Source organism: Danio rerio, chromosome 5 (genome assembly GCF_049306965.1).
Source record: "Danio rerio strain Tuebingen ecotype United States chromosome 5, GRCz12tu, whole genome shotgun sequence".
NCBI lineage: Eukaryota > Metazoa > Chordata > Actinopteri > Cypriniformes > Danionidae > Danio > Danio rerio.
Genome location: NC_133180.1, coordinates 4,382,070 through 4,406,971, shown reverse-complemented (window position 1 = coordinate 4,406,971; position 24,902 = coordinate 4,382,070). Strand labels below are relative to the sequence as shown.

The window sequence follows — 24,902 nt, the reverse complement described above, 5'->3', positions numbered from 1 at the left end:
TCCGTGCCTTTCCTTTTTCTTTTCATTTCCTGTCTTTTTCTTTCCCCTTTCCTTTTCCTTTCCTTTCCATTGCCATTTTCTTTTCTTTCCTTTCCTTTTTCCTTTCCTTTCCTGTCTTTTTCTTTACCCTATCCTTTTCCTTTCCTTTGCCGTTTTCTTTCCTTTTCTTTTCTTTTCTTTCCTTTCCTTTTCTTTTCTTTCCTTTTCCTTTTCATTTTCTTTCCTTTGCCATTTTCTTTCATTTCATTTTCTATCCTTTTTTCTTTTCTTTCCTTTCCTTTCCTTTCCTTTCCTTTCCTTTCCTTTTCCTTTTCTTTTCTTTTCTTTTCTTTTCTTCTCTACCTTTCCTTTCATTTCCTTTCCTTTCCTTTCCTTACCTTTTCCTTTCCTTTCCTTTCACATCTTTTCCCTATTCCTTTCCTTTTCCTTTCATTTCCTTTCCTTTCCTTTGCCATTTTCTTTTCTTTCCTTTCCTTTCCCCCATTCCTTTCCTTTCCACATTCCTTTCCTTTTCCCAATTCCTTTCGATTTCCTTTCCTTTCACATCTTTTCCCCATTCCTTTCCTTTTCCTTTCATTTCCTTTCCTTTCCTTTGCCATTTTCTTTCCTTTCCTTTCCTTTCCTTTCCTTTCCTTTCCTTTCCTTTCCTTTCCTTTCCTTTCCTTTGCCATTTTCTTTCCTTTCCTTTCCTTTCCTTTCCTTTCCTTTCTTTTCCCCATTCCTTTCCTTTTCCTTTCCTTTCCTTTCACATCTTTTCCCCATTCCTTTACTTTTCCTTTCATTTCCTTTCCTTTCCTTTGCCATTTTCTTTCCTTTCCTTTCCTTTCCTTTCCTTTGCCATTTTCTTTCCTTTCCTTTCCTTTCCTTTCCTTTCTTTTCCCCATTCCTTTCCTTTTCCTTTCCTTTCCTTTCACATCTTTTCCCCATTCCTTTCCTTTTCCTTTCATTTCCTTTCCTTTCCTTTGCCATTTTCTTTTCTTTCCTTTCCTTTCCTTTCCCCCATTCCTTTCATTTCCACATTCCTTTCCTTTTCCCAATTCCTTTCCTTTTCCTTTCATTTCCTTTCCTTTGCCATTTTCTTTTCTTTTCTTTCCTTTCCTTTCCTTTCTTTTCCCCTTTCCTTTCCTTTCCTTTCCTTTCACATCTTTTCCCCATTCCTTTCCTTTTCCTTTCCTTTCCTTTCCTTTGCCATTTTTTTTCTTTCCTTTCCTTTTCCCCGTTCCTTTCCTTTCCACATTCCTTTCCTTTTCCCAATTTCTTTCCTTTTCCTTTCCTTTCCTTTCCTTTTCCTTTCCTTTCCTTTCACATCTTTTCCCTATTTCTTTCCTTTTCCTTTCATTTCCTTTTTCCCATTCCTTTCCTTTTCCTTTCATTTCCTTTCCTTTCCTTTGCCATTTTCTTTTCTTTCCTTTCCTTTCCCCCATTCCTTTCCTTTCCTTTTCCCAATTCCTTTCATTTTCCTTTCCTTTCCTTTCACATCTTTTCCCCATTCCTTTCCTTTTCCTTTCCTTTCCTTTCACATCTTTTCCCCATTCCTTTCCTTTGCCATTTTCTTTTCTTTTCTTTCCTTTCCTTTCCTTTCCCCCATTCCTTTCCTTTCCACATTCCTTTCCTTTTCCCAATTCCTTTCCTTTTCCTTTCATTTCCTTTGCCATTTTCTTTTCTTTCCTTTCCTTTCCTTTACTTTCTTTTCCCCATTCCTTTCCTTTTCCTTTCCTTTCACATCTTTTCCCCATTCCTTTCCTTTTCCTTTCATTTCCTTTCCTTTGCCATTTTCTTTTCTTTCCTTTCCTTTCCTTTCTATTCCCCCATTCCTTTCCTTTCCACATTCCTTTCCTTTTCCCAATTCCTTTCCTTTTCCTTTCATTTCCTTTCCTTTGCCATTTTCTTTTCTTTCCTTTCCTTTCTTTTCCCCATTCCTTTCCTTTCCTTTCACATCTTTTCCCCATTCCTTTCCTTTTCCTTTCCTTTCCTTTCCTTTGCCATTTTCTTTTCTTTCCTTTCCTTTTCCCCATTCCTTTCCTTTCCACATTCCTTTCCTTTTCCTTTTCCCAATTTCTTTCCTTTTCCTTTCCTTTCCTTTCCTTTCCTTTCACATCTTTTCCCCATTCCTTTCCTTTTCCTTTCCTTTTCCTTTCCTTTCCTTTCCTTTCCTTTGCCATTTTCTTTTCTTTCCTTTCCTTTTCCCCATTCCTTTCCTTTCCACATTCCTTTCCTTTTCCTTTTCCCAATTTCTTTCCTTTTCCTTTTCCTTTCCTTTCCTTTCCTTTCACATCTTTTCCCTATTCCTTTCCTTTTCCTTTCATTTCCTTTCCCCATTCCTTTCCTTTTCCTTTCATTTCCTTTCCTTTCCTTTGCCATTTTCTTTCCTTTCCTTTCCTTTCCCCCATTCCTTTTCTTTCCACATTCCTTTCCCTTTCCCAATTCCTTTCCTTTTCCTTTCATTTCCTTTCCTTTGCCATTTTCTTTTCTTTCCTTTCCTTTCCTTTCTTTTCCCCTTTCCTTTCCTTTCCTTTCCTTTCCTTTCCTTTCCTTTCACATCTTTTCCCCATTCCTTTCCTTTTCCTTTCCTTTCTTTTGCCATTTTCTTTTCTTTCCTTTCCTTTACCCCATTCCTTTCCTTTCCACATTCCTTTCCTTTTCCTTTTCCCAATTTCTTTCCTTTTCCTTTCCTTTCCTTTCACATCTTTTCCCTATTCCTTTCCTTTTCCTTTCATTTCCTTTCCCCATTCCTTTCCTTTTCCTTTCCTTTCCTTTGCCATATTTATTTCCTTTCCTTTTCTTTCCTTTCTTTTGCCATTTTCTGTCCTTTCATTTCCTTTTCTTTCCTTTTTTCTTTCATTTCCTTTCATTTCCCCATTCCTTTCCTTTTTCCTTTCCTTTCCTTTCCTTTCATTTCCTTGCCTTTCCCCATTCCTTTCCTTTCCTCTCCCTTTCCTTTGCTTTCTACTCCCCTTTCCTTTCATTTCTCCTTTCCTTTTCTTTCCTTTTCCCTTTCCTTTTTCAATTTCCCTTGCTTTTCTTAAGGTTTACCTTCTTGCGTATGATGTTGCGACCTGCTGTCCCTTGTGGTGGTGGTGGTGGTGCTGAATAGTTTGATATGAATGGTAGAACTGCAAGGAACTCTTTACTTTAGCCTAATCTAGTCCACTCTTGCAAAATCCTAACGTTGTATTTTTTCTGGAGACGCTATTAATATGCCGGGTATTGAATTCACTTTTAAATGATGAGCATATTTCAAACTGACTTTTGATTTTTTCCATATATCTTTTGTGTGCTGCTGTGACGTTTGTGTGCTGCTGCACATCCTTCTGTGTAATAAGGGAATGTGAATAGGTTGTAGAGCTGCCTAATGGTGAATATCACTAACACACTCTTTAAATAACAGAAAAAGCTTCAATAATAACAAAATGTGTATAAACACCACTGTAAATACTTTAGCGATGTGCTGTATATGCAGCAGTAGTGGACACACATTTTTCATTCAGTCGTGTTTAGAATTAACCATGTGCTCATCGTTTTCAGACATCTTCATGAGTTTCCGTGGGCACCCGACAGAGCCTGTGGGTTTCTCAGACTGCAGCTTCTTCGAGAGTTCATCCAGTGCTGTGTTTTCCTCAAATCCTTCATCTGCGCTCAACACTCAGATGATACACACCGGAGCTCTGCTAACACAGGTACACACTGATGTGAAAGGGGAAAATTATTTAAATTCATTTAATTTAATGTTTTTTTTTTATTTCACACACACACAAACACACACATACACACAGAAATAAATACATATACACACAAACACACTCCACATGCACACACACACTCAAGCTCAAAAACACATACGCCACACACACATACATCCCCCCACACACAAACGCACACTCACACAAACACACACACAAACCGAAAACACTCACTAATACACCTCCCACATGCAAACACACATACACACACATACACACACACACACACGCACGCACACACACACACACACACATACACACACTAACCCACATGAAAAGACACACATACAGCCCTCAAACACATAAAAACAAACACACAATGCACATTTACACACATGCAGAGACATACACCTCCCTCACACACATACACACGCACACACAAACAAAATAAAACCCACACACATGAAAACACACATATACACCCCTCACACATGAATACACCCCCCCAGCACACAAACGAAAACAAACACACAAATACACGCACACACACACGCACACACACACACACACACACATACACACACACACACACACACACACAAATACACACACAAATACACATACACATACTCCCCACACATATAGGCACAGACACCCACACACATACATACACACAAACACACCACATGCACACACACACACACACAGTCAAGCACAAACACACATACCACACACATAGGCACAGACACACACACACACACCACATACACACACATACACAAACACACACCGTAAAACACATACCACACACACACACAAGCACACATAGACACACATACACTCCCCACACATAAAGGCACAGACACCCACACACATACATACACACAAACGCACACCACGTGCACACACTCACACACACACTCAAGCACAGACACACATACACTCCCCACACACATAGGCACAGACACATACACACACACAAACACACATACATACACACAAATGCACACCACGTGCACACACACACACACACACACACTCAAGCACAAACACACACACACACACACACAAATATACACACAGACACACACACGCCCCCCTCCCACACAAACACACACACACACTCACACAAACACACACACACACACATACATACACACACATACCACACACACACTCAAGCAAACACAAATACCACACACACACACATACAAACCACACACACATACATACACATAGCACTCACACCCCCCACACACAAGAAAACAAACACACAAATACAAATACACACACATACACCCCCTTACACATATGCATAGACACGTGCACGCATGCATACACCCCACACACACACAAAAACAAACACAGAAATACACACACAAATACACCCCCTTATACAAATGCATAGACACGCACACACACATACACCCCATTACACATATGCATCGACACGCGCATACACACACACACACGCACACACATTAACCATATTTTCAAACAATTTAACCTTTCTCCTCCTCCTCCTCCTCCTCCTTAGCCTCCTCTCTCAGCTGAAAGTTTACCCCAGCCTTCCTCCTCTGTAAACCTCCCCGTACCCACTTACCCACGCCACACCATAAACCCCGACATGACCTTCAACCCCAACACCGAAACCTCCGATCCCAAGTTCAAAGGTCACCCAGAATACATGAGTGATTTCCAGCACCCTCTGCACCTCTCGTCCGGCATGCCTTCATACGGCCAGCAGGGGGCGTTCAGCAACACAGAGATGCCACAGGAAAACCCTTACCCAGCAGCCTGCCTCAGACCACGGTGATTATCCTTTAGCAGTTTTAAATCCGTTTTAACTTTGATGAGATATTTAAAATCAGTGTGGAGTTTGCATGTTCTCCCCGTGTTGGCGTGGGTTTCCTCCGGGTGCTCCGGTTTCTCCCACAGTCCAAACACATGCGCTATTGGGGAATTGATGAACTAAATTGGCCATAGTGTATGAGTGTGAATATGAGTGTGATTTCCCAGTGCTGGGTTGCAGCTGGAAGGGCATCCACTGTGTAAAACATACGCTGGATAAGTTGGCGGTTCATTCCGCTGTGGCGATCCCTGATTAATAAAGAGACTAAGCCGACAAGAAAATGAATGAATGAATGAAAATAACTTTGCCTCAGACACAGATATTCCTCCGGCCAATCACGGACCTGCTCGGCTGCCACGCCCACCGTCATCACCCACAAAGGCTCTACTATAACCGTCCCGCCAGCAGACGCTCAGCTCGGGCACGGATACTCCAGTGTTGGCGAAATATTTCCTCCGTCCTCCTGCATGTCTGTAAACTACCAGCCGATGCCCGCCGCTGGACTCCATCACTGCTTCTCTGTGCCGCAGCAGGTGGGCGGAGCTACAGGCAGAGGGAAGCACAAACAGAAGAGCGGAGGAGCCCCATTGGTTCCCAGAGTGATGACGTCATCCGTAACCCCACCCTCCCAGACCAGCTGCCTGGCCAATCTGCTCTCGTCCAGATCTCAAGAGCGTACGTTTCTATCTTCTGTCAGTTTTTTTCCCCTGTGTAGTTTCTTAAATTTGCCTTTTTATTGATTTATTTAATCATTAGTTTCCTATATGGATGTTTAAAGGAGTGTTTCAGTTGTTGTTGCTATTGTTAACAAAACTACAACTTAAAATGTTTGCTATTTAACTTAATTCTAAATAATTTAAGCTATCGATCCCTTCGGATGGGGTCACTTTTATATTTTCTTTTAGCTTATTTTTCAGTTAAAGGGTCACGAAACACCAAAACACATTGTAAGGCTTGAAGCTTACGCTGCTATTCTGAACCAATAATCGGAAACGGAAAGCAGTTGAAGGATGGCGTGTTTAAATCCATTATTTATCTGACTCCATTGTAATTAATCTGGCTCCATTAAAGTTGTTATCATCATTGATAAAGAGAAAGAATCTCTACGTCTTAAAGCAGGCAAAGTTGTTTATTAAGTTACATGTTTAAATATACAGACATTAGAATGAAAGAAACTAAGATACTGTATAAAGAAATTAGCTGTAACATATGCACTGCTGAGCAACAAAGACAGTGAAACTGCCTTTGTTAGCATATAGCCCCTTTCACACAGTGATACCGGTAAATATCTGGAAAACTTCCGGAACGACTTTACCGGTATATTCAAAAAAGCTCTGTTCACACAGGCGAGGACGTTACGGAAAATTTCCGGAAAAGAGCATTCACACATCCATCCCAAAATACCGGTAAATTCGGACATCATTCACCACAAATGAGCTTTAAACGGCTGCGCTTGTATTTGTAAACATTTGACTACATTACAAACTCTGTGGATGGATCAGTATTGTGAACAACTTCGATGAAAACATATAGAGAAACACTTTCACATGTCGAGATGTTCATAATATGTGTGTGTGCTGGCGCTCGTTTCACAGGCACACGCAAAGCTTGAAGGTAAACAAACAACGGCTTATCATAAGCATCTCATCGATGATTATTTACACAGTTGGCATTAGGAAGAACATATAAACGTGATCTGACTAACTTCTAGCAGCTAAATGTGTCTGGAAAAATATTCAAAGGCTTTTATTCTCACAAACCGCGCGGACGTAAATGCGTCTGACTGTTGTGATTGGCTAAAGCAGACGTCTCGCGTCAGCATGTTCTAGACGTGGACGCGCTTATTACGGGAATCTTCCTTCTGCATTCACACAGCGCAGCATTCCGGCAAATTGCCGGTAATGTTACAACTTCTCTTTCCGGAAAATAGCCAGAACGAATTTACCGGTATTTTCAAAAAGGACCTGTTCACACATACACACCTTTCAGGTCTGTATGTGTGAAAGGGGCATATGAGGCTACGCACTGGTGTGCGGGAGATGCAGAGTAAAAGCCATTCTCCCATATCAACAGTTACCTTTCCCTATTCTACCCTGAGCAAAGCATTGTCAAACATGAGTGAAAACCAACCCCCAAAACCAGCTGGACATGAGAGCAAAGTTGAAGAGATAAATTGGGGGATAAGCACATTAACATACTCTCCTCAGGCCATGACCCAACAATAGTAAATATATTGTAGATTGAAATATAATCAATCAATGTCTCTGTTGATTTCATCACTACAACACTGAAGTCATAAACTGTCAAATGACACCAAACATGACAAAGTTATATGAAGGAAGAACACGAGCAGATGAATTGTGTATGGTGAACAGCACATGGTTACTGTAAGCAAATGGCAGAGATGTGTATCGGAGCTGTGAGGAACTCTGCCTCACCAGGAGGACCCATGCCTTGCTTGGAATGTCTCAGTAGTCCTTCATTAGCATAGAAGGAAAAGTATAGAATATTTTTTCAGCTTACAACATGTTTTAGGCTGTTGACAGTCGTATATGTGTCCCACACTGTGCTATTAGGACACATATATCTCACTAAAAAGTGTGAATTGGTTGTTTTTGCGTTATTTCGAGCAAATTTGTACTTCCGGTTTGAAACAAATTTTTGAAGCTGCGTCACGGCCATGAGATCTTAGCGTGTATTCCAGCGTGCAGACTGGATGTCTTTACCAGGGCGTCCCGTATTACGTCTCTGAGTGTGCTGCATTCATTCATGAGTATGGCTTGGTTCAAACCAATCAGCGCTCTCCATTATGAATGCGCTGCAACTTCATTAATATGCATGCTAGCTTTCTTAGACTGTAACTGAAACAGTGTTCAGACGGCCGAAAGACAACACGCGTCGTGTTGCCAAAAGTTGTGGGAAAAGAATAAGAATTGTTTGGAGATACGGGTCGCCAGTGTTGCTTTCATAATGTGAAGGTTTTGTTTCATTTTTTTCTCTATGAGAGTTATTTTTGGCCTTATTGCCTTTATTAGATAGGACAGTATTGATACAGGAAGCAAAGTGGGAGAGAGAGAGGGGGGAAGGGTAGGGAAATGTCCTCGAGTCGGGATTCGAACTCGCGACGCCCTGACGTGCTAATGCACCATATGTCGGCGCGCTAACCACTAGGCTACTGCACCGACGTTTCATTTTCTCTCTATGAGAGCGCTGTGTATCTGTGTACGTGACGCGCGGCTAAAAAGTGTTTGTTTGGAACATTTTTATAGTGTGATAGTGTTGGGATCTAGTGAGCATATCTGTAATGTATTGAGCTCCTAGGCCATTTAGTGATTTATAGACAAGTAATAATACTTTAAACTCTATTCTGAATGTAAGTGTAAAGCATATCTGTCAACACTGGGATGTGAAAATAAGGGATATGCCCACCATAATAAGAGATTTCCCCCCATCTTAAAAAAATACCCAAATTACTAAATATGTTCAGTTGGACATTAGCATTGTAAATAAACAGTTAAATGGTCAGTAATATGTTTTGAAATTATTATTAACAAAAGAAAAATAAATTTATACATTATCAGCAAATACATTAGCAAACAGTTCAGCTTATTAAAATTAAAAGCTATTATAATGAAGCAGAGTCAAGCTATCAAATCTCATTAGCTGTTTCTTCACTGTATAACTAACGCATGCACACATCTAATGTTATAATGAAAGCATTCGACTGCTTTTCTTAAATTTTTATGCACATTTAAGACGAAATTAGTTGTGTTTGGGAAAAAAAAACCTACCAAGATCGACATCCCTATATGTTATTATTATTAATTATGTGGATATGTCTGTTTAAAAGCGCACCCAAAAGCCAGACTTTCTCTCCGCTTCAAATCGCGTGTACAGAATCCGTTTGGGAAACAGCATTTGCTTATGGAGGAGTACGTCAGCTGACAGTCCTGCACCATTATATGACTGTTTTGAGGATTGTATAGGATGCGCGACGGCACCTGTAATCAAAAGGAAATGGAATCGCGCCGTTATTAATATTTATTTCTCAGTGTTTTCATTCCTAAACAAAGCGAAAGCACAGAAGACTCACGTAAGGGTGCGACCCCTGGTGGTTCGGTGGTATGGGTATAGGGAGGCTCGACTGTTAAATACTGAAAATACAGGAGAAATACGGGAAAATACCTTTACGGGATGATAGCGGGATAGAACAGTAAAATACGGGAGAATCCCGGGAAAAACGGGAGGGTTGACGGGTATGGTGTAAAGTGTCCTGTGTAAAGACCTGAGGACAGGTGGGATGTGCTCTGGTTTTCTGGTTCAGGTCAGAATCTAGGCCGCAGTGTTCTGGATGAGCTGCAGTGCTAACATGTTTTAATGCTAGATTTATATGTTATGTTTAGCTACTGTTATTAAAAAGAATTGAATAGTTTAATAATAATGAATATAAACGTCTAGTTGAATAAAAAAAATACAGTATAAGCAATACATAAACTCAAAACTGTTGCTACTGTATGGGAACTGATTGACGTAAACTAAGTGTGTTGATATACATAAATGAAAATGTCTTGTCTTAATCCTATCAAAATAGCAAACACTACATCTCTATATTTAGGCTAAAAGACTGCTTTATTTATTTATTTATTTATTTAAGACTTATTTGTACTGAATGTTTGTGCTTTCATTTTAGTTGTCTTTTATTTCTTCAATTCTATTTTTCAAAACGAATCCTCTTTGCACTTAAAAAGTTTACAATAAACCAGGTAAACGAAATTTAAATGTAAGTTGAGGTGATCGCAAGTTCACAACTGTGAGGTGATGTGCTCTACCGGCAGGATAATCTATATTATTTTGCTGTTTTTCATATGCGCACGTTTAAGATTTGAGATAATAACATTGCCATGATAGTCAAAGAAATCAAAACATTATTTTCACCCCAACGCAATGAAGGCTAATAACTTAATTCTTATATTTGCTTTTTGACTTCTCACCATGTATCTTTTCTACAGCATAGTATAGTGTAAGAGCATGTCTATTACCAGAAAAACTAAATTAAAGTTATATTTTAATTGAACACATCACATCACATACAGTAAGCTATGCCTACAGAACAGTCTGTTTAGCATTGTGAAAAGGCAAAGCTGAATATCTGTGGTTAAAGTGCCACCCAGCGGTCAAATGCTGCTGTGCATCAATTACCACCGTCGCCGCGGTATGAATGGCGGCAAAAGGAACACATTGAAGTAGTAACATCTGTATGAAAGCAACGACCTAAACTAAATGAAAATATAAAAACAAGACATAGTTAAAATGTTTTTGTAATGCTATATAATTAATAGTACCACAGTTAAAAATGTTTGTTGCGGCACTGTCACATTTTTTTCAGGTGTCATTTGCTTAGACTTCCTTTGTAAATGTATTTATGTAAATACTCCTTTGTTTCAGTTTTTAGAAACTGAAGCTGCGTCCCAAATGGCACACTATGCACTCATGCACTATGTACTTATGCACTTACACACTCAACAGGATAGTTTATGTATGTAGTGTCGTCCCAAATGGTACACTAATGGTTATTTACTAAACGGAAATTCAAACCGCTTCCCTAATGTTGTTTGACGGTTGCCAAATCAGTGAAATAAACGACCGAATTATCAAATATTACCTGCCGTGAGTATAACCACATTCACCATCGGGAGGCGCTGTAATCACTCTCGTAGGAGAATTTTGCTTTCACCATCCAAAATAAATCAAGTAATCCAACATGTGCGCCCGATAGCTCCGCCCCTTCCGCTACGTAAGCAAACCTGTAGTCGTTAAGTGCGTGAAGTGTCCATCATTACACACTTAATTTTAGCGGCTGAATGAGTGCATCATCCGGGTAATTAAAGTGCACTTATTATTTCTAGAGTTTTTAGTGTGAACGCAGTACTTACACTATTTATACTACAAAATGGCGTAGAATAGTGCATAAGTATGCGATTTGGGACGCAGCTGGAGTCACATGTCTAAATAGTTTTCTCTAATTAACAACAAAAAGATGAATGTGTATCTTTTTTTTTCCTCCAGGAAAACCATCATTGAGTTTTGATGCTCCTGCAACCGTGTCAAAGGGACAAAGATCCACATCACCCATTCCTCCGGTACAAAAACATGCATTTAAATAATAGCTGATAATCCACAGGGGCTGTGCGATATGTCATACACATTTATACAACAGTTCTGTCTGGTTCTCGAATCTGATTGGCTGATAACCATGCAATATCAGAACTCCTACAGCCTCTTCACTCTTGTGTATTACTCCACCCACATAGAGTGACAGCAGACCAATAAACTCACTACAGTTTGACAAATATTGCAGCTGTTGGACAACACAATGTACTTTTGAGGCTTTTTTAGTGGAGAATGTTGCTGTTTAGATTGCAACTATGCAGTTTATTTATAAGGAGAGTGCCTGTTTTAAATATTTATCATTTCTGAGAGAGAGCGCGTTGGCGGTCATCAGCCTGCCATTGAGCAAAGCAAAGACGGTTGAGGCTGTCCATCCTCAAGACGGTGACAGAGACCGCATAAAAAGCCTTAGAGAAGGAAAAGTAATTTCAAACTAAAGCTGATCAAACCATTATAAAATTAGTAAATGACTTTCTAAGTCAATTTCTCTCTTCTGTAGTGCTGTGTTTATATCATAGTAATTGTAGTTTATTGACATGGTAACTGTAGTGTACTTTTAAATATCAGGAATGTATTTATTTTGTGTTGGTCCACTCTTTGTATAACCCTGAGTTACTTTTCGGTTGGGCATCTGTTTCTAATGAGTCTCCTGTTTTCGTTACTGCAGACAAGTTCAGTAAAAAGAAATAATTTTTTATGCATACGCAGGGTTGATGCATGAGGCCCCTGGTGTTTTTGTCGCAGCTCACCTCTGAAATGTCTTCAAATTTGAGGCGTTCATTCACGTAACACACACAGTCCCATATGCGTACATCACTTGACAGCATCTAAAGAGATGAATGATTCAAACCGAGGACTCGAGAGATGAATGAATCAAATCTTTTTCTGTCTCTGATTGCATATGATTGGCCTCTGTCTTTCACGTGATGAACGAACGACTCAAACCGAGGACTCGAAAGATGAACGAATCAAATCTTTTTCCGGGTCTGACTGCATATGATTGGCTACTGTCTTTCTCGTGATAAATGAACGACTCAAACCGAGGACTCGAGAGATGAACGAATCAAATCTTTTTCTGTCTCTGACTGCATATGATTGGCCTCTGTCTTTCATGTGATAAACAAACGACTCAAATTGTAGACTCGAGAGATGAACGAATCAAATCTTTTTCCGGCTCTGACTGCATATGATTAACTACTGTCTTTCACGTGATGAATGAGCGACTATAATCGAGGACTCGAGAGATGAACGAATCAAATCTTTTTCTGTCTCTGACTGCATATGATTGGCCTCTGTCTTTCATTTGATAAACAAACGACTCAAATTGTAGACTCGAGAGATGAACGAATCAAATCTTTTTCTGTCTCTGATTGCATATGATTAACTACTGTCTTTCACATGATAAACGAACGGCTCAAATCGAAGACTCGAGAGATGAACGAATCAAATCTTTTTCCGGCTCTGACTGCATATGATTGGCTCCTGTCTTTCACGTGATGAACGAACAACTCAAATCAAAGACTCGAGACTTAAACAAATCAAATCTTTTTCTGTCTCTGACTGCATATGATTGGCCTCTGTCTTTCTCGTGATGAACGAACGACTCAAATTTAAGACTCAAGAGATGAATGAATCAAATCTTTTTCCGGCTCTGACTGCATATGATTTGCTGCTGTCTTTCATGTGATGAACGAACAACTCAAACTCTATAAAGGACTCTAAAAAGTAACTTATCTTCTCCTCCACCTGTACAAATGTGCGCATGCGTGAATGAACTAATCACTCCTTGAAAGGACTCATCAATCTCGAGTCATATAAACGATTAATTTAAAATGAATGACCCATCACTAATATATTGTAGCGGTATTTGGCTAATAAAGTGGGTTGGGCGCCAGGGGTTGAAAGACCCCACTACAGTTTCTTAAATAATTCAATTAAATGAAAATTTAAGTTTCAACAGATGCATGATTTAATAAAACCAAATCAGATATTCAATCATACAACAGATCAATGAATTAATAAAGAAGAAAACGAAAAGAACAAACTTTAACTTCAACACATTGTAAGTAAATCCATAAACCAAACAAACTTAAATTTCCAGGCCCAGGCACAATACCTTTTAATTACCTTTTACAAACAAAACCATCAACGGGTGATACATCAACCAACCATAAAGAAATAAATCAAATAAACCACTTCTAAATATACAACAATCAATATTAATCAAATTCCCACAAACATAATATTTCAAGTTCAAATCAAATCAATCACACATTCAAGAACTTATAGAACTCAGTTGTACACTTTACACATAGTAGATATTCCATTTGTGCACACTGAATCAATTGCACATTCAATGCACTTGAAATGTCTCTTAGTTCGTATACGCTAAAGTAGATTTTCCATTTGTGCACGTTGAAGCAATCACGAACTCAATGCACTCTGAAATGTCTCTCAGTTCGTATACGCTAAAGTAGATTTTCCATTTGTGCACGCTGAAGTAATCGGGTAATTAATGCACTCTGAAATGTCTCTCAGTTCGTATACGCTAAAGTAGATTTTCCATTTGTGCACGCTGAAGTAAACGGGTAATCAATGCACTTGAAATGTCTCTCAATTCGTATACGCTAAAGTAGATTTTCCATTTGTGCACGTTGAAGCAATCGTGAACGCAATGCACATTCATATGGTTACTCTACCATCTCATTAAATCTTTTGGACATACATACACATATACAAGTTAACCAAAACAATATAAATCAAAGAAGAAACATTTGCTTACCCGATCACCCGTCGATGCTACTGGGCCCAGAAAACTGCAACACAAATCCCGATCACGATAGTGATCAAACATTCAAACAAAAAGAAAGAAAAAACCCAAAACAAAGGCAACTCGAGCGCCAAAAAAAAAAAAATAAACCCGCGCCTCACTCCACAAACAAACCCGAGCGCATAATACGTTCACCATGCATCGCAAATACAACCTCCGCCAAAATCATAAACTCTTCCATTTACAAATGTCGCCGCTTCAACGTCCGCATCAAAAACATACTCGCACTTTCGATGCCGTGACCAACTTCAAAAAACACTGCCACTACCTCAGAGCAAGACCACGCAGCACGAAAACACATATTGAGCTACAAAAAACGGACTCAAAGCAACAAGTACGCAGTGCGCTCTCAACACACACACACACTCAGTCAGCATGACCTCTCAGTGACCCGGAATCACCTGCATGCTGACTGCGTGACAAGGAATGAATGAGAGAGAGCGAGAAACCCATCCAAGGCGCTCTAAATAACGTTGCATCAGCTGACAGCAGTAACCCAATCAGACGTCACTCATATAATAAGGAAAATTCTAATGACGATCGTCACAATATATATATATATATATATATATATATATATATATATATATATATATATATATATATATATATATATATATATATATGCTGGGAAAGTTGATGGTTCATTCCCACTGAAAGGGACTAAGCCAGGGGTGTCCAAACTTTTTGGGCCGAGGTCCAGATGCAAAAAAACAAACGTTGTCGCGGGCCAAATTTTACATACATCACACAGACACGTGTATGTATATGTATATATATATATATATATATATATATATATATATATATATATATATATATATATATATATATATATATATATATATATATATATAAATACAGTTGAAGTCAGAATTGTTAGCCCCCCTAAATTGTTAGCCCCCGTTTATTTTTTCCCCAATTTCTGTTTAACGGAGAGAAGATTTTTTTTCCACACATTTCTAAACATATTAGTTTTAGTAACTCATTTCTAATAACTGATTTATTTTATCTTTGCCATGATGACAGTAAATAATATTTGACTAGATATTTTTAAGACACTTCTATACAGCTTAAAGTGACATTTAAAGGCTTAACTAGGTTAATCAAGTTAACTACTCAAGTTAAGGTAATTAGGCAAGTTATTTTATAACAATGTTTTGTTCTGAAGACTTAAGGGGCTAATTATTTTGACCTTAAAATGGTTCATAAAAAAATTTAAACCGCTTTTTATTCTAGCCAAAATAAAACAAAAGTCTTTGTCCAAAAGAAAAAAATATTATCAGACATACTGTAAAAATGTTCTTGCTCTGTTAAACATCATTTGGGAAATATTTAAAAAAGAAGAAATAAATCAAAGAGGGGCTAATAATTCAGACTTCAACTGTGTATAGATAGATAGATAGATAGATAGATAGATAGATAGATAGATAGATAGATAGATAGATAGATAGATAGATAGATAGATAGATAGATAGATAGATAGATAGATAGATAGATAGATAGATAGATAGATAGATAGATAGATCATAACAAGAACTGCTGCTTAATTGAATGCATGTAATAGTGACACCCTGTGGTTATTTATTAAATTACGTTCATTTTTGTATAGCGAGCCAGATTCTATTGATATTTATAAAAAGCCTCGCAGGCCGCCACAAAACTGATTGCGGGCCGCAGATGGCCCGCGGGCCGTAGTTTGGACACGCCTGGACTAAGCTGAAGCAAAATGAATGAAACCCTATTGGAAAAAGTGACTCTTTGTTTTCTTCCACAGCAGCCGAAGAGCAGCAGTCGGGAAGGATCACAAATTTCCCACAGTCTCCCCTGGGTCTCTGGTGTAATCCCACCGCTGTCCCCGTTACACTGCCAGACACCACTGTCAGGCCACGGTCACAGCGTTTCCTCGCAGAGCAGCACCATCTCTTCTCTTTTAACACAACAAACAGCGCTTCTCGTCCCCAAAACTGAGAAACTCTCCCCGGTGCAAATGCACACCAGCGACAGGAGCAGTTTAACTGGTGTGTTGGTTCATCTCATCGCACCTTGGAAACAAATAAATCAAGCACTCATGCAAGATAAATCTCAGAATTCAGAGAAATTAAAGAGGTGTACAGTAAACTGGGAATTCAGAGAAGTAACAGTTAAATTTGCAAGATCACAATTTATAATTATTCAAAATGTAATCATTATTATGCAGATTTGATGTTTATTTCTTTAAATTATTTTAATTTTAATTACAAAAATTGTATTTACAAAACTGCAAATTGTAAACTCCAATTTAAAAGAATTAACTGTTAAAATTGCAAGATGTGAACTCAAAATTTAAAAGAAATAACGTTAAAGTTGCTCAGACTTCTGAATTTCTATCGCTCAATTTTGATGTTTATTTCATGAAATTCTCGCAATTTTAATTGCAAAAATTGTATTTACAACATTGCAGTCCAATTTAAAAGAAATAACATTTAAATTGTAAGATGTAAACTCAGAACTTGGAAAAAATAAGAGGTAAACTGTGAGATGTAAAATCAGAATTTAGATAAATAAACATTAAGGGCTCTATTTTGACGGTCCATGTGCAGAGCGCAAAACACAGGGCGCAAACGCTTTCAGGGCGTGTCAGAATCCACTTTTGCTAATTTAAGGACGGAGAAATCCGCTCTGCGCCATGGCGCATGGTCTAAAAGTGTTGAGCTTATTCTCTTAATGAGTTATAGGTGTGTTTTGAGAATAAACCAATTAGAGTCTCATCTCCCATTCCCTTTAAGAGCCAGCTGCGTCGCGCCGTAAGCGCATTTGCTATTTACATGACGTAAAGTAAGTGGAAAAACTGAGCATTTTCTAATTTCAGTTCTAATTTCCAGCAAACGAATAAATGAATAATAATAATGAAATGTGTTCAAAAACCTGAGTTATATCCTAATACACATGCTAATACACATATCTAATCTTGTTTTTAATAAAACAAATATAAATATGCATATAATAAATACTACTGCTAATAATGATTATACCAAGCCAAATTGAATGAACTGAAAATGCCTTCCGAGATGAAGAAGACATAAAAGTATATAATTTGAAAATAATTTGAAAATAAAAAAATCATTTGTTTTGTAATTTTTTAATCCTTTATATTTATATACACATATATATATATATATATATATAGCACGTCACTCCACTACTCATCCGTTTGCACTGGCTGCCAGTTGCTGCTTGCATCAAATTCAAAGCTCTGATGTTTGCTTACAAAGCGACTTCAAAGCGACTTCACTTTCCCGAACTCTCACATTCAATCTGCCCAGTTGGTGGAATGAACTCCCTAACTGCATCAGAACGGCAGAGTCACTCGCTGTCTTCAAGAAACGACTAAAAACTCAACTATTTAGTCTCCACTTCACTTCCTAATCTGCAATTGCCTCTCTGGCTCCTCCACTAACTACCAAAAAAAATTACTAATGTTGCTTCTTAGACTTTACAGACCTGAAACTTGCCTACAGCACTTATTCATTGTTGCTCTTATAGTTGCGTAAATTGCTTCCTTTTCCTCATTTGTAAGTCGCTTACTTAATATTTTAATTCTTTTTCATTTGTAAAGATATTTGCGTATTGCTCTACATCTTAAGCAGTGTGTAAGCAAGGCACACAATTTACGCACTCTGCGTTGGACAATAGACCGGCTTTGTTCTGGTCTAAAGAACCGACTCTTATAGTATCTCAAAATAGCAACGCGCCAAAACACGCCTGCTTTTTTAGATCAGAACGCCTATGGGCGCACATATGAGTGCAAATGCATTTGCTATTTAAACAGCGTGGCACAAAACGTCAAAATGACCCTTGCGCCGAGCTGAAACTAGCAAACAATTGCGTCGCGCCTTGAGCTACAATGTGCCGGGTGTATGATAGGACCCTAAGGGTCTTTTCATACACCCAGCGCAATAAGACGCTAGACGTGTTTGGCGCGTTATGTTGCTATTTTCAGAGCAGCACAACCCTAATTTTCACATTTTACATTTTGCGGGATCGAATCTGTATCGGTCGATTCTCAGAATTTTGTCAACAGGATCGGATCAGTTCCGAAAAAATGATATCAGTGCATCCCTAAAAAATGTTTTCATCCAGAAATGAGCATCAACACAAATGTGTTTTATATTTGCAGTTAGTTTTCCAGGAAGCATGGGTCAGACATCACCTACCAGTGCAGCTGAGAAAAGCCCAGAGTCAAAGTTGGAGTCCTCACGAGTAAGTTTCTGCTTAAAACATTTTATAAGCACACAGTTTGAGTTGAGTCTCTTACACATCTCTATGATCTTGCAGACAGACACACGACGGATCACACACATCTCTGCCGAACAGAAGAGACGGTTCAACATCAAGCTGGGGTTTGATACGTTACACAGTCTGGTGACGACTCTGAGCTCACAGCCCAGTATAAAGGTAAAGTACACTGCCTTCAGTCACTACAATACCTGACAAAAGTCCTGACTATGCAAGTTTTAAGAACGACAAATAATAACATGACTTCTAGTTGATCATTTGGTATCAGAAGTGGCTTATATGAAAGGCAAAGGCCTCTAGATTACGCTATTTGAGCACAATTAAATATGATCATGCCTTGATTATAATTGATGTCATTAGGACAGTAAGCTCTGACTCTGCTTAGGCTAAAGTCTCATCACTGAACTGAAATAATGTCCAGTATAGAATATAAAGTCCTGCTGCAGTGGAGAAAGAATGAATATTGTGTCTGACTCCATCATGAGCTTGGAGGACTGCATCCATACATCTCTGACATGACTCAAATCACTGATTAATAAAGTCATCTGGAATGAAGGAGAAAGCCTTCCTGCAGGACTCCCAGAGTTCATCAAGACCCTTTGTGTATATCTTCAATGCCTCCTCCTTCATCTTGCTCAATAATGTTGATATCTGGTGACTGGGCTGGCCAATCCTGGAGCAGCTTGACCTTCTTTGCTTTCAGGAGCTTTGATGTGGAGGCTGAAGTATGAGAAGAAGCGCTATCCTGCTGGAGAATTGTCCCTCTCCTGTGGTTTGTAATGTAATGGGCAGCACAAATGTCTTGATACCTCAGGCTGTTGATGTTGATCATCCACTCTGCAGATCTCTCGCACACCCCCATACTGAATGTTACCCCAAACCAAGAGTTTTCCTTCACCAAACTTGACTGATTTCTGTGAGAATCTTGGCTCCATGCTGGTTCCAGTAGGTCTTCTGCAGTATTTGTGATGATTGGGATGCAGCTCAACAGATGATTCATGGGAGAAATAGACTTTCTGCCACTTTTCCAAATGATCTAGTCATGAAGTTATTATCTGTTGCTCTTACATCTGAGATTGACGACGAGACTTTTGGTAGGTAGTGTAGACCTAAATAAAATAAAGTAAACTTTGTCTAAAATGGTGAACATGCACACATGCTTGAAGTGTGGCTGCAAGGGCATCCGCTTCATATGCTGGAGTAGTTGGCGGTTCATTTCACTGAGGCGACTCCTGATAAATAAGGGACTAAGCCAAAGGAATATTAATGAATAAATGAATAATATACACTCTTCGTCTATGCAAAGGTATTTCAATAAATTTTACAAAGTTTTTAGATTATTATTAATACTTACAGGTTGCATTAAGTACACTTTAGCTGTGCTGAATTAATAGAATTTTTTATTTCTAATGCATCTTTGGTGTTTTTGCTTATACTTTTTCACACAGGGCTATTTTGTATTTTCATTCATTCATTCATTTTCTTGTCGGCTTTCGGGTCGCCACAGCGGAATGAACCGCCAACTTATCCAGCAAGTTTTTACACAGCGGATGCCCTACCAGGCGCAACCCATCTCTGGGAAACATCCACACACACACACACACATTCGCACACACACTACGGACAATTTAGTCTACCCAATTCACCTGTACCGCATGTCTTTGACTGTTGGGGAAACCGCAGCTCTGGGAGTAAACCCACGCGAAGGCAGGGAGAACATGCAAACGCCACTTGGAAACGCCAACTGAGCCGAGGTTCGAACCAGCGACCCAGCGACCTTCTCGCTGTGAGGCGACAGCACTACCTACTGCGCCACTGCCTCGCCCTATTTTGTATTTTGTTTTGCCTTAACTATAAAAAGTTGCATTAAAAAAACTGCATGATGTGTTTACTTGTGTCACCTAATATTTAACTTTGTTTGATGATGATCTGAAACAGACTACTAGCTTCATTGGGTATTCTTGGTTCCTCGCTGACACTTTTTCCTGTAATTTCTGCGGTTCACAGATCAGTAAAGCCACGACTTTGCAGAAAACGGCAGAGTACATCAGTAAGATGCAGCAGGAGAGAGCACAGCTTCATGAGGAGGCGCAGAGGCTGAGAGACCAGATCCTGGCACTCAATTCCGCCATCAAGTCAGTGTAATCCAACTCATTAAAGTTCTTATTATTGGGAAAATGTGCCCAGGGCTACATATTTGAGAACTGAGAAATATGTGCTTGTGGGTACATACAGTTGAAGTCAGAATTATTAGCCCCCTTTGATTTTTTTTTTCCTTCTTTTTAAAATATTTCCCAAATTATGTTTAACAGAGCAAGGAAATTTTCACAGTATGTCTGATAATATTTTTTCTTCTGGAGAAAGTCTTATTTGTTTTATTTTGGCTAGAATAAAATCAGTTTTTAATTTTTTAAACACCGTTTTAGGGACAAAATTATTAGCCCCTTAAAACTATATATTTTTTCGATAATCTACAGAACAAACCATCATTATACAAACACTTGCCTAATTCCCCTAACCTGCCTAGTTAACCTAATTAACCTAGTTAAGCCTTTAAATGTCACTTTAAGCTGTATAGAAGTGTCTTGAAGAATATCTAGTCAAATATTATTTACTGTCGTCATGGCAAAAAGAAAATAAATCAGTTATTAGAGATGAATTATTAAAACTGTTATGTTTAGAAATGTGTTGAAAAAATCTGCTCTCTGTTAAACAGAAATTGGATAAAAAATAAACAAGCGGTCTAATAATTCAGGGGGGGCTAATAATTCTGACTTCAACTGTATAGCCAGTGTTGGGGATCATACTTTGGAAATGTAATAGATTACACAAAATTTAATAAGTAGTGTACCTTTTTAATTGCTTTACGTTAGTAAAGTAACATCTGATTACTTTTTAATTACTTTTAAGTTTCTAATGGATATTTTCAACTAAATCAATTTCAAGCAGATGTGACCTTACAGTAGCTCAGTTTACTGTTATCTCTCATAACCTGAATTAGGATTATATTAATTTAATTTAAAGTTCAGCCACCACAAAACCAGACCTTATTACAAAAAAAGTGTTTACTGTTAGTACAAAATCAAAATTGTACTTGGAAAGTGTGATATGTGTGATAGTCCAGAGGAGACGTTAACACTAATGCATTATTTTGAAACTCTGTTTAGTGTGTGTCAGCAGCAGCTCCCCGCTACAGGCGTTCCAATAACACGGCAGAGGTTTGACCACATGAGGGAGAAGTTCAGAGAATATGTGAGAGCTCAAACGCTGCAGAACTGGAAGTTCTGGATTGTATCCTGCAAAGCTCTGTGTCTGTTGAGGAACCAATGAACCCATACTGCATGAAAAATACTGCTAATAACACATTATAGCGAACTACCTTTAAGGCAGGGGTGTCAAACTCATTTTAGCTCAGGGGCCACATGGAGAAAAAGCTGTTCCCAAGTGGGCCAGACTGGAAAAATCATGGTATAGTTAACTTAAAAACAGCAACTTAAGATTGTTTTAATATGATCAACATAAAGCTGGAGCCTGAGCACCACACAATCTCTTAGCAATTCATAACTTTTTGATTTTTTTTTCTTTCTTTTTTTGGATGCCCTTCCAGCTGCAACCCATCTCTGGGAAACATCCATACACATTTACCCACACACACTCATACACTACGGACAATTTAGCCTACCCAATTCACCTGTACCGCATGTCTTTGGACTGTGGGGGAAACCGGAGCACATGGAGACTCGAACCAGCGACCTTCTTGCTGTGAGGCGACAGCACTACCTACTGCGCCACTGCCTCGCCCTGTAATAGTTCGATATCTTGAGTTATATGATGTATCTTATCATATTATTTTCCTGTTTGTCGTTATTACATCACGTTCATAATATCACGTCACGTGGACCCCTCGCTGTGCTGTGTTTTATAAAACCCATTTCTAAGCTGGTGTTGGGCGGCATGGTGGCTCAGTGGTTAGCACAGTCGCCTCACAGAAAGAAGGTCACTGGTTCGAGTCCCGGCTGGGCCAGTTGTTATTTCTATGTAGAGTTTGCCTGTTCTCCTTGTTTTGGCGTGGGGTTTCTCCGGGTGCTCCGGTTCCCCCCACAGTCCAAACACATGCGCTATGGGTGAATTGAATAAGCTAAATTGGCCGTAGTGTATGAGTGTGTGTGAATGAGTGTGTATAAGTGTGTCACAGTACTGGGTTACAACTGGAAAGGCATCCGCTGCATAAAGCACATGCTGGAATAGTTGTTGGTTCATCGGACGGTGGCGACCGACAATTGGTGCGCTTCCAGAATGTTTTGTGAATCTAGTCTCTAGCATCCAAAAACATCAGTGCTGGTGAAAGTGCTTTATATTTTCCTGAACTGCTGTTCTCTCAGTTCAGCATCATCATCGAGCCGCTGTTCGAGTCGTTTAACAGTATGGTTTCCACAGCCAGTGTTGATGATCTGTGTCGCAGCACGCTCTCCTGGCTGGACCAGCACTGCTCTCTGCCTACACTCAGACCCAGTGAGTGACCGCTTACTATTTCATTTACCTCAAAACATTTTACTGCCGTTTAAACTACATCCATAAACAGTTAAAGTCAGAATTATGAGCCCCTCTGTTTATTTTTTTCCCAATTTCTGTTTAACGGAGAGCAGATTTTTTCAACACATTTATAATCATAATAGTTTTAATAACTCATTTCTAATAACTGGTTTATTTTATCTTTGCCATGATGACAGTAAATATTGTTTGACTAGATATTCTTCAAGATGCTAGTATTCAGCTTAAAAAAAGGAAGAGTAGGTTAAAGTTTGGGTGATTAGGCAAGTCATTGTATAACAGTGGTTTGTTTTGTAGACAATCCAAAACAAAAATTGCTTAAGGGGGCTAATAATATTGACCTTACAATGGCTTAAAATAAATTAAACTGATACTATTTTAGCCAAAATAAAACAAACAAGACTTTCTCCAGAAGAAATTTCATAGAATCACATTTGATGAATAGAAAGTTAGTATAGCATGTCATTAAAACAGAATAATGTTAATAACAGAATTAAATATTTAGATGATCATTTATTCGAATAACATCATTTTTACATTATAAATGTCTTTACTGTCAATTTTTATCAATTTCATGTATTCTTTCTGAATAAAAATACTACTTAGTTTCAATAAAAAAAGGTTTAAATAAAATATCATATTAAAAAAATCATTAATAATCATTTAGAAAGTTAGTATAGCATGTTATTAAGACAGAATAATGTTAATAACAGAATTAGATAATTAGATACTCATTTATTCGAATAACAGATTTTTTTTGACATTATGAATGTCTTTACTGTAAATTTTTATCAATTTCATGTATTCTTTCTAAATAAAAATACAACTTAGTTTTGTATTAAAAAGTTAAATATCAAATAAAAAAATCATTAAAATCATTAATAATCATTTAGAAAGTTAGTATAGCTGGCTAACCATTTTCATGTTTTTTGGGCTTGCCCCAAAAATACAAACATTCTAGTGTGAAATAGCGACTAAAATAAAAAAAGATAACTGGAGAAGAATTGGAGTACTCATTTATAACATTATACCTTGGGAAAATTCTAGAAATTATTCCAACTATTGACAAGTACTTAATTCAAATCCTTTTGGTAAGTAGCAGAAAAGCCAGAACTCGAAAATAGTTTTCCTCTTTCTTTTCTCTAAATAAAAAAGTAAAAAACAAAAAAACAGTTAGTATAGCATTTTATTGAAACAAAATAATGTCAATAACATAATTAAACATTATTAGATCATTTATTTGATAAATAAAATTACTTTTTTGACATTATAAATGTGTTTACTGTCATTTTTTATCATTTTTTTGTTTTCTTTCTGAATAAAAATACAACCTAATTTCTTTTAAAAAGTTTAATTAATTTTAAAAGTCTGAGAAATTATTAAATAATTTAAAAAAATAATTAGCTGGCTTTTACAACGGCATTTAACATGCTTATATGATTAGACATGAAGTCTAATCTTTAAATATAGGTTTAATAGTAGTACTTCTTTTTCTTTCTGACTCTATCAAGTTTCATTTGCTTTATTGGCATAACGTGTTTTA

The 24,902-nt window shown here is 38.1% G+C and overlaps 1 protein-coding gene across 3 annotated transcripts in view; it reads left to right on the top strand.

Moving 5' to 3' along the window:
* Positions 1-24,902, top strand: part of mlxipl (MLX interacting protein like) — a 70,803-nt gene that overhangs the window by 42,369 nt on the left and 3,532 nt on the right. Inside the window, exons 8-17 of one of the 3 annotated variants that reach the window (XM_073949688.1) lie at positions 3,526-3,677; positions 5,218-5,492; positions 5,846-6,207; positions 11,599-11,672; positions 16,311-16,551; positions 18,690-18,772; positions 18,848-18,967; positions 20,816-20,943; positions 21,976-22,099; positions 23,191-23,320. In XM_073949688.1, coding sequence (XP_073805789.1) covers positions 3,526-3,677; positions 5,218-5,492; positions 5,846-6,207; positions 11,599-11,672; positions 16,311-16,551; positions 18,690-18,772; positions 18,848-18,967; positions 20,816-20,943; positions 21,976-22,099; positions 23,191-23,320 — 1,689 coding nt within the window. 3 annotated transcript variants of the gene reach the window in all.